The sequence below is a fragment of the Hetaerina americana genome, unplaced genomic scaffold (genome assembly GCF_022747635.1).
Source record: "Hetaerina americana unplaced genomic scaffold, ioHetAmer1.1.p SCAF_7, whole genome shotgun sequence".
In the NCBI taxonomy this organism is placed as follows: Eukaryota; Metazoa; Arthropoda; class Insecta; order Odonata; family Calopterygidae; genus Hetaerina; species Hetaerina americana.
Genome location: NW_027287316.1, coordinates 7,700,104 through 7,717,214, shown reverse-complemented (window position 1 = coordinate 7,717,214; position 17,111 = coordinate 7,700,104). Strand labels below are relative to the sequence as shown.

The following is a 17,111-nucleotide window of genomic DNA, read 5'->3' as shown; positions in this document are numbered from 1 at the left end:
ATTCTTTTCCTCCCTTTAACTCACTGTTACAGCTTTCATCTCAGTATCTCATGAATCCCCTTGTCCTGCCTTCTTTGAATTTCTTCGACCAGCAGTCTTTCTTCCTCTATCATACCAGGAAAGTCATTGTTGGCTTGCCTTTCCTTCAAATTTTTTTTCCACATTCATTTCCACGTGTGCATCTGAAAAGCCACCAATCTATGCCTATCCTCTACCCTCAATTACTGAGATTGCAAGCCATGCAAAACTATGTGACAGGTTTTCTCTGTAGTCTGATTTCTATATTATTCATTAAGGTGCCAGTCATCAATGGTTTTTTTTTTTTAATGATCAAAAAACATACAATGGTAAATTAATGAGTTTCATATTTGTTTAAAAAATTAAGTTTGTGGAGAGGAATCAAATTAATGAACTGGACTGAAAATAGATCACGCTGGAGAATACTTGAATGTTTCTCCAGAGTGAAGCTTGATTTGGGTTTCAATTTGGAGCACTCATTGGCATGGAGCCTCCTTGATCAAGTGTTCTTCTTTTGGTTGCAGGATCATCGAAGTCATAGACTCGAAGAGCACGTACAGTTTGGTTTCCCTGCCGACCTCAAAGGCAAAGCAAGAATGTGACTCGGAGGAGAGCAAGGGGAAGCAGACGCTGAACATCCAGCCAACGAGTCAAGAGCGGTGGAGGCTTGATGTTCAGGGCATCAAGGAGGAGTATGGGATGCACAAAGGGATCAAGTTAGGGCCTGTGAACGTCGTTGTCCGAGCCCTGCCAATGTCTGGCCGCAAGTATGCCTTCAAACCTAAGGGGACCGTCAATTTGGAGAAACAGGTGAGTGCGGCTGAACCAAAAAAGGGTCCGTTTTGGCATGATTTCAGTCTATGTAAGTGTTTGTGGAGGAAGTTCACTGCATTAGTGAATAACTTGCGCAGTTTAATCTTAATTTTACACAACAATTACAATCCATGGACGATAGTTCCATGCATTTTTTGTGCATCATTTTGTTAATATGTAACAGTGGACTGTGGTGTTTTTTCGGAGAGGTCAAAATGTGGGTTTCACTAATGATTTCATCAATTTTTTAAAAATATTTATGTTCATTTATGTAATTGGCAAGGCTATGTAATGTTATAACGTAGCTCGATAAGTCACCTCCAAGAACGTGGTTGGAATAAGTGTAAATTAGAGTTTTGTAATCATATTGTGCAGAATAATAATTGGTATTCATGGTGTATCTTCTTTCCCTTAATTTAGAGAGAAACTTTCTAATTAGTAGTCTCAGTATTTTTAGATAAATTCAATGGTACTTAGAGTGGAAGCTCAATCTAGTCAGAGCTCATGGTTTCTTCCTGATTATTGTCAATGATTATTTAGCATTTAATTATTAGCTGATTAGCCTTGGGGCTTTTCAGAATATTATGTGGTTATTATTTTGAGTATTTTATTTTGTACTTATATGGATATGAACTGAGAAACTATAAAAAATAATCTTTCATATTTTTTGTGACTTAACAGGATATTCACCAGCATTTATCGCCATATTTTAATAATATATATAAAAAGTTTTGGTGGTCAACCTCAGTGACTGCACTAGTTTAATATTATGGAGCATGGCGCATCATTGGCTTGAAATCATTCGTCAAATCTTGGAATGTTTTGAAAATGTCACTTATTGATGTAAACACGTTCGTGAAAATTTTTGATTGTTTTATCATTAATTTTTAACTTTTAAGAACTCATTAAAAATTTCTTATGGATCCACGAATTTCATCATGTCATATTTGTAATCATATATTTGGTGCCAAATTACCTACATTTTTATTCAATATTTGCTATTGCACCATTAACAAACGAAGGCTTGGAAAACTTTCAATTATATTCAAACAAACCACAGAATTCACAGCATCACACAAGAAGAATAAAGTCCACTTCAATCCTTCAGATCCCTGCCATTGACTCACATTTTCATCATTACTGTCATGTGGTGGAAAACCATGTATTTTTCTGATCCAAATTAGGGCCATCGTAACATTCATTATGTCTCTCAAAAGAGTATTTTTTTGATCCAAATTAGGGCCATCATAACATTCATTATGTCTGTCAAAAGAGGCCCAGTTACCCGTGGGCCTCTGATTACAAACTGAAGCTTTAGAGTGTTGAAAGTATGTGCTTTTGGTCTTCAAATAAAGATGAAATTTTATCAATACCCTGTTTACGCAGATGTTGATTGTCCATAGATCACTTGTGCTATCGAACAATAACTGTGGGTACAATGCATATGCTTCCCTCTTACCAATTTATGCTAAGTGTATATTAGAGGGAAATAAATGCTGCCAACCTGTTATATCAGGATTTTCATTTTATGATGCACTCATTGTATCATATTTCCACTGTGTATCAATTCTGTCATGTAAAATGGTTTTTTTCATATCCACCTTTAATCGAGCTCGTATTTTCTATAGTTAAAGAGCTTTCTTCTTTGCAGTGGAGCAACGTGCCGATGTCATTTGCCCTCCAGACTGTGGTGAAAGATATTAAGGTCAGGGAACCCGAATACCTGAACTGTACGACCATTCATGAAATGTTTCCACCTAAGACTGTTGTTTTCTTACTGGGAAATCCTCATTATGGGTCAATGAGCAAGGTAAGACAACAAATGCATCAGCTGAATGTTTAACTATTAGTAATTAACCTATGAACGGTTTTTTTTTTCTTTAAAAATTCAGATTGAGGCATAAACATAGCCAATGGGTTGTAAAATAAGATGGGCCAGGCCCTTTTTAGTATCATATGATAAGATAATTTATATTTGATTATTATTTTAGTTAATTTGTACCTCAAATGTGTAAAATTTATGAATATTGAAAAAAAATATTAATTCATAATTAAACGAGTTAAATTGAAAATTTAATATGTATTCAGGCGTACGCCAGTGGTCTATGTGTATGTATGCAGTAAACTCTCCATTATCTGTACTACTATATTCTCGGAACCTGAATATTTTAGTAAAATTACAATCTTAAAAAAAATGGTATGCTTTTGAAACTTTGGAAATTTTTTAAAAATTACAAGTTTGAAGTAACCAGGCTCTCGTAAAAGTTTGTAATTTCAGAAAATGAAAAGTTATCAATGGTATTAAATGTTTTAATTTAAACTTTTTGGAACTATCCATATGTTTCCATTATCACTTCCTATTATTAACATTGAGAATTCCATGTTCTCCTTTAGGGTGAGCAAATAGATAGTTTTATTATGCAACAAATAAGGCATTAACTATCTTCACTGCATTGTTTAAATTGGTATTGTATGATGAATATGAATCCACGTCGGAGATGTTCGTCCTCTGCCGTCCTCTGTCCTCTGATGTCCATATTCGTCCTCAGCCAATAATTTCTTGTTTCCTGGCTACGTGATTGGTTTAACTTTCCGAGGAAAATACATTCTGCTATTCACTTGATCAGATGGTTCTTTGTTGGAACTATTATTACACCCTCATAAAAATGGCTGAGAAATGGAAAAATGTACTTTTCCTTGCTGAAAAAAATTGGAATTAATTGCATGGAATGAAAAAGTAGAGTTTCCATTCATATCACCTCCATGTTTTCCCCATATTTTGGTTATCGGTGTTTTTCAATTATCCATGGTTCATTGTGCATTTATTGGTATGGATAATAGAGAGTATGCTGTGTATATATGGAATGGCAATATTGGTGTGTAGCATCTGGGATGAAAATGCAGCTGTAAAGAGCTCATGAGTGTGTGTGTTGAAATTTTCCTGTTATTTCAAAATTATGCCTAGAACCTGGTAATTTTCATTTAATTGATTCCTAAACTATAATTTTAGTAACTCTCCAAAAATGTGTAGTGTTTAAAAAAAATCAATGATACCAAAAAATTCGACAATTAACACTCTGTAATAAAAATATTTACGTACGTAGGTACTTTATATGAGAATGTTTGTAATATTTTAGTTTTAAATCCATCAAACATTTTGATATTGTTAGCTTACCTCAGAATTTGACAGAACTTCTGAAAATCCTAAATGTGAGTGTTTATCGATAACAATTTATAGGTAAATAATAAAGTGATGATAATAGGTGGACAAGGCAGAGTTCGCCTAATATCCTATGCCATATTTTGTAAAATTCACAAATCATGATAGGGGTAGTTTCCTATTCCCCATGAGCCACCTTTGATATTCCTGGAAGATCTCGTACTCATAAATGATACATATTTGGTTTAATAAGATTATTGTTCCAAGTCATGGCAATTTTAATCTTTCCTCACCTGGTGGCTGACCTAACATTCTGATCCCACTAGGCTACCATGCCCATGATGAAAGACTAATAGGATAAGAAATTGGCTCATTTCCCCTTTAAGATAATGTTAATAAATTATGAACTGAATTTATGTTTCAGAATTACTTATAAAAATAAAGGTTGCACGAGCAGGAAGCTCTCTATTGAGTATTCATCTCTGTCCTAGTGCTCTTAAGATGAATAGCCCTTAAAAATTTGCTCATATTTCATTGTGGTTGCTCACTTTTAATCCATTCAGTCAATTTTCCTTTAGATTGGCTTTGATTCTCAGTAAACGAGAATGCTAACAGTGGAGTTAGACTTCTCAAAGGACTATGTGCCAATGGCACTGGTCATAATGGTGGTGGTGAACATACTACCTTGATCAAAAAGTTCCCGGAATAACCACCGTGTGGCGCTCCCATCGTTCCGATTTGAGTTCTGTTTTATTTGTTAAATTGGTACATCTGTTGTTGATATTCCCTTTAAATCTTAGTGTCATAACTTGACATTTGCAAAAGTTACGTAGCCAAGAGTACATCTATCTCTGTGTGTGTTGGCGATTTTTTACAATTGCAGAAATGGATTTAAATTTGCAACAACGAACTTGTATTAAATTTTGCGTAAAAAACGGATTTAGTGGCGCACGGACGTTGGAAATGTTGGAAAAGTGTTTCGGCAACGATTCTCTAAAAAAAACGGTTGTTTACCAGTGGCACGAGCGGTTCAGAAGTGGTCGTGAGTCAATCGAAGATGATGAACGCAGTGGCAGACCATCGACATCGAAAGTCGGTGAAAAAATTGATAAAGTAAAAGAAATGTTGGTCAATAACCACAAATTAACCATCAGAGAAATAGCGGAGGACTTGAACATTGCCTATGGATCCGCCCAAGACATTGTGGTTAATGATTTGGGTTTCCGTCGAGAAGCAGCAAAGTTGGTGCCAAAAGACCTCAATTTCATGCAAAAAAGAGACCGTGTTGACGTCGCAAAAGACATGATTTGCGAGGCTGAATCCGATCCCACATTCATCAAAAGGATCATTACTGGAGACGAGACGTGGGTTTATGAGTACGACACGTAATCCAGACATCAGGCAAGTGAATGGCGTTCACCAAATGAGCCGAGACCAAAAAAACCACGTCATTTTCAGTCAAAAAAGAAGGCAATGCTGACGGTTTTCATGAATTACAACGGTGTAGTGCATCACGAATTTTTGCCAGAAGGCCAGACAGTAAACAAAGAGTATTATTTGGGCGTTATGAGACGTTTGCGTGAAGCAATTCGCCGAAAGAGACCAGAAATGTGGGCAGAAAACTCGTGGATTTTGCACCATGATAACGCACCGTCGCACAGTGCTATCATTATTCGTAATTTTTTGACGAAAAATGCAACAAATACCATCCAACAGCCACCGAATTCACCTGATTTGGCTCCCTGTGACTTCTTTCTGTTCAATCGAGTTAAAAAACCATTACGGGGAACGCGTTTTAGCAGCCGAGAGGAAGTAATGGAAAAATCGCAGGAAGCACTGATGGACATACCGAAAACCGAATATAAAAAATGTTTCGAGGATTGGATCAAGCGCTGGCATAAGTGTGTTGCAGTCGATGGGGATTACTTTGAAGGGGACAATAAAGATTTAGATGAATAAACTTGTATTTTTAATTTTCTGAATAAATTCCGGGAAATTTTTGATCAAGGTAGTATCTACCCGGCATGATGCTCACTGGCTTTCATTGTCATGCCTTTCTTTCCAGGTAGTAGATATAGTGCCATCCACTGCTGGCAAGGTTGCTCGAGTTAAGATAGCTGTGAATGTTGTTCCTGAACCTGACATGGAGGCCATCAAGGCACAAGTAGTTCACAGTGGAACAAAGTATTACCCAGGTACAATTTATGCTTTCATCATGTAATTTTTAATGTGAAAATATGGAAATGAGTACCCATTCGGCTGAAATATTTGAGGATAAAAGGTGATGGTTTTCTTTGTGACATCATGAAATGATAAATGAAATATGTAGCCATATAATAAGGCAATTGAATTCCACTAAATTTTATTGAAGGTAGTAAGATCCTACGTACACATAAAGTTGACCAATTACCAGCTGTTGACGAATTAATAATGCTGTGAGAGGATTTGTTTTTCTTGATCCTTATGTTAGATATTCATTATTTACAATGTCATGATATTATGAGTGAGAATAATACACATTATAATCCTGAAATTATGCTGAGATTGATCATTGATGAATTTCTATTGCTAGAGGACTGGTTTATCTTATTTCAAAAGCTTAGGCACTGATGTCACTTTCTGTGAATGAATTCTCAGTCCCGAAAGTGTGTTAAAATTAAGTAGACAAATCAAATGATATAAAATGGACTTTATTTCACAGTACAATGATTTTCACCAACTTGCGGCATCATAAGGTGAAACCTGATGATGCCGCAAGTACCACAATGATGCCGCAAGATGCCACCGTACCGTGAAATAAAGTCTGTGGAAAAAATTACATACTCTCTTAAGATGGACATCAAACAACTTCTCAAAGTGAAGCCTTGAGAAGTGTAAAATATAGACATAAAATGATTGTAGAATTGATGGAAATAAAAATTAACAATCACAATTGGAAAAAATGTGATTGTATTATAACAGTACTTGGAGAAGAGTTAATAATTTTAGTAAGCATACATGTACAAGGGTCATTCAATAAGTAAAGAGACAAATCGCTACAACTCAAAAACAGTTTATTGAATTCTTACAATATTTGGGCTATTTTTCAGCATAATTGCCCCAGCATTTATACACTCGTCCCATCTTTCTTGGAGCTTCCTAATCTCTTAGGGGCAGATGTTGTCATGCTGAAAAATGACTCCTTTTGCCTAGAGTCCACGGCATTTGCTCCTGATTGCTGGTTTAAGTGTGAACTTCAAGTTAAGTTCACTAATGAATGACGTTAACTTTTGAAATATGCACTACAGATATTTACCAAGAAATCCTGGACAATTAACATTGGCTTTCATAAGGTTTAATAATATATGCAATTCTGTTATGTTTTCTTCATTCTTTCTCCATTCATGGAGCTTTATTATTTGCACAATAGATGGAAAGAGTATGTGAATGAAGCACAGTGGGGGGATTGGGATGGTGCAGTGGCTAACGTACTGGCTTCCCACACAGAGGGCCCAGGTTAGAATCCCGGAGATGGCAAATATTTTTCATGGGTATCATGATCCCTACTTAAGGTTCTTCGTCGAGGGCACTTTTGAGTGATCATATGGTCGATCAGATGAGACGTTAAACTGGAGGCCCCTTGGTGCCTTTCTTTTAGAGTAGACTAATGCTGACGCTGGCTTTCTATCCACCCTTCCTACTTTCCCATCCATCCCTAATGGCAATAATGACCTCAACTCTTGGTCGTCTCCCCTAAAACTACTACTACTGAAGCACGTGGTATCTGCTGTATTTTTGGCATGCCCTTATTCACTTCAGGGTTGAGAAAATTAGTGAAATGTTTATGCAAACCATTAGTTTGTTTTCCTTGAGATATTGAACATTCTTGGTTACGTGCTGGTGGAAATGAATTTCTCGCTAGAGCTTTGCCTGCTTTAGCATGGTGGGTTCAGTTGCCTGACATGCTTCCTCACTGAAGATTCATGAAAACTTTTCTTTTGGTATATTCTTAAGTGAGAAGAGAAATTTTTATGTTTGCCTTTTTACATGTTATATTTAAATGGGAATGTAAAGTTATGCTCAAGCTGATGGTTGATTTTACCGTATGTTTTGTTGGTCCTTTTGCACAGGGGGAGTGGCTGCCAAGAGGCTTGGCATTGGCGGGCATCTTCTCTCAAGAATGATGGGTACCATGTATGTCATGCAGTACAAAATGCAGCCATATTCCAAGGCCGCCAACATTGGTCTGAATCTGAAATTCAACAAGAGGAACGAGGAGGTATGCAAAATTATTTCACAGCTCATTTTTTTCAAGGGAAATGGGCCATTGACGGATTTACCACTTGAATTACGGAAGCATACTAATTTTTTCAGACCTTGAAATTTCTAGTTGTATTTTTGGAGGAAGACCATAATGTTTGATTTTGGATTAATCACTCAATGAATGCTCTTTGCCATTTCTCATAGTAAACTTTGTCAAGCACGCTACTCCAGCATAAAACTGTGAATTTGCTGCTAATATTTGAAATTGTTAATGAGCAGGATTAATTTTGTGTTCAAGCCTCTAATTTTTGCACATAATGGAAACTCAATTATTTCATTTGATTTTTCCACTGCCTAGAATTAAAATTTATTTCGTCACATGAACAAATCGTGGAACTTACTGTTAAGATACAGGTTCCAATCCTGGTCAATGCGAATTAATTTTCCACTTTTTGTAGAATTTTTCTCTGTTTCTGTGAATGTTAATTGATTCATTTGAAATTAATGCAGTTTTCAAGCCCCACTTCAACTCTGACCATAATCAACAATGGCACATCCACTCACCTTTGCAGAAGTTAAGTTGATTGAAAACATAAACTCAACATCTGTTATTTCCGAGCATGAATACATTCATCTTTACTTGTGGACTTGCATTATCACTGTCATCAAATCATGAGGCATTCTCATCTCCACATCTATGGAAATAGAACAGAAGTTGCAAGCATTGGGACCAGTTCTATAGGACCATTACTGTACATAAATCTGATGTATGAATGTAAGGAAGTAGAAGAAGTAATTCTATGTAAAAGCAGAATAAAAGTTTTATGCTTATCCCTTGTACACTAGTAAGTTATTGGTGACAGAAATTATTTCTTGTGTACAAATGTAAATGACGTTTTTTATTGATGTACAGTTCAATGGAAATTTAAGAATGTTTTTCCTTGAGACAGTTACATAAATGTTTCTTCAGCATTTTGGACATATTATTATGTATTTTAGAATAATGGAATGTGGAGTAAGGCAAAGCATTTATTTTATCAAGCGAGCAATTAGTCTCAAAATTTGAATCAGAGAAAATTTGGGTTCAGATTCAAGGTTTGGGATTTTAAAATCTCCAAAAAAAAAAAAGAATTCATCTTTGATAAAAAATTTTATGCAACCCTGAACTAATTTGTTTCTTTTTTCAGGTTCCTGGTTTCACCAAGAAAGATAATAACAATACTTGGCTTTATTCCGACAAAAGCATTGAACTGCTGTCGGAATACATAAAAACCTTTCCGGACCTCTTTTCGTATCTTTCGGAGCATACAGAAACCAATGAATTTCAAGAGGCTGTCATATTCCCTGAAGGCACAAGGTTTGTTTAAAATATTTGCACTGGTCAGTGTGAAAATTGTTTAAAGTGATGGTTGTTATATCTATGCGGGAGAAGCCACTAGAGTGAATAATATGCCAAAACAAAATTTGGGGCTATAGAGACATGCAATTAATCATTCATTTTCTAAACTTATTTTTGGTGATTCCTTGCTTGTTCTTTCTATAGGGAATAGGAATGTAGTGGTAATTTGTTTTTTTTCGAATAACTGCTCTGGATAAGTGTTAATTGTGGAATGTACTCAAGTTAAGTAGCCACTTCACGATGAATCTCTTGATAAAACTCCTGTCTTGCCCCAGTCTCTTAATGTAAAACAGACTCCTGCCTAGTTCAAAGTCATATTTGTTTTTCTATAATTGCATTTTAACATATTCATAGTTTATGTTATGATCATATTTTCTACTACCAAACTTGTCTAATTTGTTCTATGAACCAGGAATTTATTTTGGGTCTGTGATGTCTTTTAGACATAATTTGGAATTCTTCTTTTAACAATTGCAACAAATTATTAATTTTAATATTTGTACGGAAATATGGAAAAACATAATGTGCCAATAATCACTGCTAATTGTTTATTGAGATGGGTGAAAAGAAAATATATTTTAAAATTTTCCCCGTTTGTCAAAAAGATTAATTTTCCATCATTTGTGTGCCATGATTTGATATTTAGACCTAATGCAGAGTCTATTTCACATGCAAGTTATATTGATTCCAGCAGTAAATATGGTATTATTCTCATTTTTTTATTATTATAATTTCCATTAGTTATTGAATCTGGTACTGTAATTTTTTAATTATTTTCATAAAAATAAACATTTCTTAATCAAGATAATATGCTAATGATATGAAATTATTACATTTAGAAAGAAAGTTTTATGAACCAATATAATGTTTGCGCTTAAAGAATTTAGCAATATGCACCACTGACAACTTTAAAATGTTGTATGCTAGTTAAAGGAATGATATTTTTGGATATTTAAAATTTTTTTCACTCTGCAAGCTTCATAACTAATTAGGTCATATGAATAACAGATGCAACGCCAAAGATGAAACTTGCCTTTCAATATCTCAAATGTCATATTAATTTCTTGCTATTCTTTAATGTAATTTGAGCAGAAGCAATCTTAGCTAGATAGAATTCTTTATATCTAGGACACAAGGCAAAGTGTAGGGTAACAATTAGCTGTGATGAAAGCACCACTGCTGGAGGGAATTAGGGAGGGGAAGTCTACCCATTAGGCAACAACTAGGCCCAGAAGATAATGGTCACTTTTGCTTGCGACTCCTGCATAATGCAATTTTTCAAAACATACTACCCTAGATTGAAAATTGGTTTCCACATATAGGCATTAACATTTCAACTGTCCTTGCTTCTCCCAACAAAACACTAATTGACATTCATCCCTGCATTCACCCATCTTCAATTCTGCACATCTCCTTCCTTCATTTTGTCTCACTTGCCCTATCCTATCCTACCCCTTCCTCACATCCTCCCCTCTCTCTTAGCATCCAACATTTCATTGCCTATCAAAATGCTCTTTCTCGCCTCCTTTGGATTTCTCACAACAATCTCCTCTCCTCCCCCACCATGCCTACCAATTTCTCATTTGTTTTCCTTTCTGTCCACTTCACCTTTCTCATCCTTCTCCACACCCACAATTCAAAAGCCCCTAATCTATGGGTATTATCTTGTTTCAGTGACCTTATTTTCTTACCTTACAACATCATGCTATATATCAGGGTTTGTATAAGTGTTCTCTTAACATCCTTACTCAACGTCCATTCTTTAACCAAAATAACTCCTCCATGTCCCTACCATTTTGACCCTCATGTACCAAAACAATGTCTAGACAAGTAAACTGCTCCACCTACTCTAGTTTTTGCCCTCCTATTGTAGTCCTTTCCTTATCTCAAGACTCTGTTAACCTTTATATTGTTTACATTGGTTCTCATCCCATACCTATCAGACTGATTCAATATGTGCTCAGCAATGCTTGTATCCCCTTGGCCAATTGGCTAACGAAAGCCTTTGCATTGACAAACCTAACTAATTTAATTGATTCCTCACCAACTTTCATCGTTATCTCCAGTTTTTCCCATGGGTTTTCAACCATTTTCTCCACATGTACGTTGAAAAGCACAGGTGATAATGGACATCCCTATCTTTCCCCTCTTTGCCCAAAACTGTCCATCTGACACTCACCCAGCAGTCTGAGGCATGTACAAGTTGCGAGTAAGTCTCTGATCTCTCCAACCTACTCCTATTTACTGCAATATATTCAATAATTATGCTCACTTTAATCTATAAAATACCTTCATAAAAACTATGAAACAAACAAATACATCCTGATTGTATTCTATGTTCTTTTCTATTTGTGACCTCGTTACTGCCATTGCATCATTTGTATATCTCCACTTTCTGAATTCAGTTAGATCATTCCCTAAGTAATCATTCGCTCTCCTCTCCTTCTTCTAAATGTGCAATAGTGATCACTGCATTTATAGTGTATGCACAGCTAAGTTCAGTTCCATAAAATATTTTCTGTGTGAGTCATGTAAAATTTACTGCAGACTTTTTGTTGTGGAAGTCCAAAACATTTATTTTGATTCAGCGATTTTGTAATAACAATTAATATGTGATGCTCCCCTCATAAGCTTTGTCCTCCTGGAAATAGAAACTCCCTCACATATTCCAATGTAAGCTCAGGAAACGTGTTGGAAATCTTTTGTACATATTTACTAATTAAATTATGTAAGTCTGTTATTATTCTTGTGGCCATGCCTTGAATACCACTGATCAGTCATAATTTTATTGCTCTTATATTATTATTGTATTTTTATATGCTGTTCATCAAAGTTCATCAAATGTTTTGGTAACATACAAATCTGATCTAAAATGCTCTCAGGAGCATATCCCTTCTGCAACTGGAGCCCTCTGTTGGTAGCATTTTATTTTAATAATTTCAATATTGATAAACCCTTCGTGCCAAATAAAAGTAATTTAAATGATGCCTAGACCTAAAGTTAAGACATGTTAAAGGAGCAGAGTTGCACAAAAACTACTTCCAGTGCACTTATTTTGATGCTCTCTGTGCCTTAATTTAAGTCGCAATGCGATAACTGATTAAATTTGCTGGCTGATAAATGGCCAGCCATCACTGCTATGATGTGCGATGATTGGTTAAAGGGTGTTTGCACCTCCTGTTTTTGGTGCAGAGAGGGATGTGGGCTGAAGGACGTGGTGGAGTGGCTGTCTCAGCAGGCGCACACCAAGGTGGAGCACCGCAAGTGTGGTGCCCAGGTGCTGGAGGATGACATTGTTCAAGCAATCGAGAAGCAGATAGAAGGCATTTCGGAGCTGGTCAAGAAAGGGAGGAAGACTCTGACGTTCATGGTGCAGCCTCATCTTATTCACAAGGTACTCTCAAGGGATCTCGCTGCTGCTTTGTTTAGCCAATCCCTTCCCGTGTGACCAAGTGTGTCTGAATCCAATTTAACATCTGTCTCTGTGAGTGGGGTGGTGACTCAAGCGGTCAGCCGCCATCATCAACACAGTACTTGTTTTTTTCCCCTTGGTGTGAGAGGTGGGGCACGTCAAGGTGCATGACACCACGCATTTATTAAGATTTTCCCCCTTCTTGCTTTCCAGTTCTGCGTGACTCCTCTTAATATGATGGCAGTGTCTTTTATAAGTGTTTGATATTCATTTTTATCCCATTTCCTTTAATATACTGGAAAGCTTCTTTGGTGGGTTAAAATATCACTTACGACCTTGCTTGTGTTCTTCAGGAATTTGAGGTGCATGCTTATTCCTTCACCCTTCCCCTCACCCATTAAACATACTCCATCTCCCTTACCCTTTCCAGCTGGTGCTTTCTTCCCCTGCCGTTCACTTTCTTGGTGAGTCGTGGGGTATATGTGTAGATATGGTCCTCTCCCTTATCGCATCTCTCCTACTGACTCTTAATTTATATGAATTCTGAATATAACTAGACATATGTATTGGAAAAGAAAATACTTTCTTCTTCCACATTTATTTAACTATGTACGACCTACGTTTTGTCTTACAAAGTCATCATCAGGTGAAGTACAGAGGACATATAGCTTTATTTACTAGACATAGATTAAGAGGGGGGAGGTGCTGGTAAAGTGGAAGGAGGGTGAAAGAAGGGAAACTAGTATGTGTGTATGGAAGGGAGTGGGAGAGTGCGGTTGGGTATGGCGTCAGGTGGGCAGAGGGGCTGTGGAATAGAGGGAGGTCCAGGAGGGGGAGCGGGAGAAATACATCAGGTCATTAACCAATATACCCTTATAATGAGTATTCTTTGAAATTTCCAAACAGTCCAAGACATCTTATCTTAAACCTTTCTTCTCCAAATGTCAAATCTCAGGAACAAAGTCACTTGTGTGGTTATTGTCCATTAGGTGCTCGGTAAAATGGGAAGAGGGATTTCTGTTAATGAAATATTATGATGTTCTTTCACACCTTCACGGAATTTCCTCCCAGTTTGTCCAAGGTAAATAGCAGAGCACTTGCAATGCAATTTACACACTCCACCTTTTCCATGTTAGGAATTTTGTCCATACTCTTTGATAAAAGGTTCCCTAAGTTGCCTTTATTATAGATGGGTGGTTTTATTCTGTTCTCTGGAAAGGTTCCGGTCACTTTACAAGATAATTTCCCCAGAAAGAGAATTCTTTTCCATTTCAGAGTTTCTTTCTTGGGGATGAATTTGAAAATGGATGTGACTGCTATTTTTTCTAATACAATTTTTCACTTAAATTGAGAGCAGAAACCATTATTTTCAGCTATCATTTGAATTATTTGGAGTTCTTTTTGGGTATATTGTGGGGAAAAGGGAATACTAGTCAAACGGTGGACCATTGAGTTGAACACTGCTAATTCTCTTTCCCCTCCTCCCACTTCACGAGCACCTCCTCTCTTCTCTCCTCTGTGTAATATAGAAAGAGGTGTGTCATCTGTACATCACCTGGTGATGACTTTGTAAGTCGAAACCTAGGTGATGCATGATAAAATATATGTGGAAGAACAAAGTATTTTCTTTTCCGATATGAATCACTTCCGCAAAGTGATGCGTCAAACCATTCTGTTCAGACATACATAATTTAAATGTATGCTCTAGAAAAATGTATTTCATTAGTTTCATATTACTTGAGTCATAACTACTAAATATTGAAATCCATTATTTGTCTCATTTGTATTTGTTGTATGAAAATGGATATTTGAATGCGATGGGTTTCGGATGTCATGTTGTCAAATCTACTGGATGCACATTAGAGGGCCTCAGACCTCCTCTATTGTCTCTTAAACGTATAGGATTATAATAAATTCATATTTACACAAACAGGTGAAATGATGAAATAGGGTTGTGTTATGTCTGGTAAAGACATATAATTCCATTATGTTTTTTATGTACACAAATACATATACACAAATATGATACCTTAAGAGTTTATAAATATTAATGGCCATGATATTTTTATTCATTCTGAGAAAGTTTCATGAGTACTGAACCTCTGAGGGCTTACCGTATACTTTTACTAAGAACTAAAAAATAATCGAGATAGAAACTTAATTTTTATTTTTATCCTTATGACTTCTCTACGTAGTCACCATCCTGAGTTATACATTTCTCCCGGTGTTTCTTGACCTTTTGAAGGATGTAATAGTAAAACTCAGCAGATTGCTTGAAAACCAATCTTCCACCTCTTGAATGACGTCATGTATGTTGTCAAATCTCTTACCCCGGAATTGTTCTTCAAGTTCTGGGGAAAAGAAAAAATTGCTTGAGGTGAGATCAGGAAAATGAGGTGGATGTAGCTAAATTTGAAAGCCCCATTGCTTTGCTTGCCAGTTATGTTGCGTTCGCTATTGTAGGTTGTGCTGTCTTAGCTTCTGAGAAGGAATTGATAGTCGTGGAAACCAATTAGCTGACAGCTTTGACATGTGCAGTTCTTCGTGAATAATTTTCCTTACACTGTCGTACCTAAGATCAGACTCATTCATGATCATTTAGATGGTTGTTCTTCTGTCTAATAGGATAAAGCCCATTTTCTTCTCTGTGGCAGCATCGTCCAAAAGTCATAGTCATTCACTTCTTGGATCATCTGTGACCTAAAGAAATGGAAGAAGAAGACCTGTTGCCAGCTTGAAAATTCCTTCTTCGCCTTACAGCTGTGGTATATGACAGACTGTCATTTCCATTAACAGCCATCATTATATCCTGGATTTGCTGGGCACTGTAACCTTTCAAGTGAAGGAACTTAAGGAGTCACTAAAAACAGCAGAGTTAACAGAGAAACAAAAAAGTTAACATTAATAGCTGTAATGTACATAAGGATCAGTTAGTATGCAGATTAAATTTTATCCAGATATCTAAGTATTTTATCCAGATATTTCCTCTTGTTTCTTAGTATTTTTACTTACAAACAGTACTCACACATGTAAAAAGGGTGAAATATATAATTGTTGTTGAAACATTCTTGCCTGATTGTGCCATATCTGTCCACGTGTTGAATTGTTGTTAACTTTACTCAATAACTTTTCTCCACAGCCTGGATTCAAGATGGGATACATGCAGCCAGATGAAGATGCCAAATATATGCTCTGTGATCGTGTTGTGAATGTCCGGGAATGCTTCACGGTTCCCCTGGGCCTGCGAGGAACTGTGGTCGGTGAGTCTGCAACTTCCACCCCTCCCCTTCACTTTCCTCCCCCCCCCCCACTGACCCTCCCGATGCTTCCATTCTCTCACCAGTGCAGTGCATTGCTTCCACTGTTAAGCCAAACGAAAACCTGTCGGAGGAGGACTCCCTTATCAATGGATTTGCTTTGTGTAGTTTCAGTTATTGAACAGTTTACTCATTGCTGTGGTTTATTTTTGCTCTTCCTTGTTGTTTATTAGGTTTTTGAAATAATTGTCGAAGAATACTTGTCTCATTGGGTGTGATTTAATCAATGAAATCTGGTGATATGCCGTGTTTGTACCTGGAAAATGACATTAAATGGGATTCTCTACTATCCGAAATTTTAGTAGTGGTAGTAGTACTACTAGCAGTGGAAGACCTAAGTTATTGCATCAACTAAAGAGGTATTTGCTGGAAAAAGAGACTTGTTCTACGAAATATTACAAACATTGTAGATTTAAATATACTAAAAATGGTTAATATGGCAACGTTCCATCGCTTATAGGCCATGGAATTATTTTCTGGGGAGATCACCTGGCTTCCGTAGAGTTTTTATAATGTAAGAAAGATGTATTGAGCCTGTTGGTATAGAGCAAAAATACGCTCATGGCAAACTTGCAAACCTTATTTGAAAGAATTTAAAATTCTAACTTTACCTTGTTTGTATAGTGTGAATTTCACACGGCGTTGGGCTTAGTACTGGGTGAACTCTACCATCACCTACCAAACCGACCTTCGGGTTGATTACTGTGTTCATGGTTTTTTATGGTATATTTATTACTTTTGTATTAATGT

At 36.5% G+C, this 17,111-nt stretch overlaps 1 protein-coding gene across 1 annotated transcript in view; it reads left to right on the top strand.

Moving 5' to 3' along the window:
• The window catches only part of pcm (5'-3' exoribonuclease pacman), a 75,427-nt gene that overhangs the window by 36,588 nt on the left and 21,728 nt on the right, over window positions 1-17,111 (top strand). Inside the window, exons 16-22 of the mRNA XM_071595117.1 lie at window positions 543-828; window positions 2,483-2,641; window positions 6,057-6,186; window positions 8,101-8,249; window positions 9,421-9,590; window positions 12,825-13,026; window positions 16,184-16,304. Coding sequence (XP_071451218.1) covers window positions 543-828; window positions 2,483-2,641; window positions 6,057-6,186; window positions 8,101-8,249; window positions 9,421-9,590; window positions 12,825-13,026; window positions 16,184-16,304 — 1,217 coding nt within the window. The remainder of the gene's footprint in view (window positions 1-542; window positions 829-2,482; window positions 2,642-6,056; window positions 6,187-8,100; window positions 8,250-9,420; window positions 9,591-12,824; window positions 13,027-16,183; window positions 16,305-17,111) is intronic.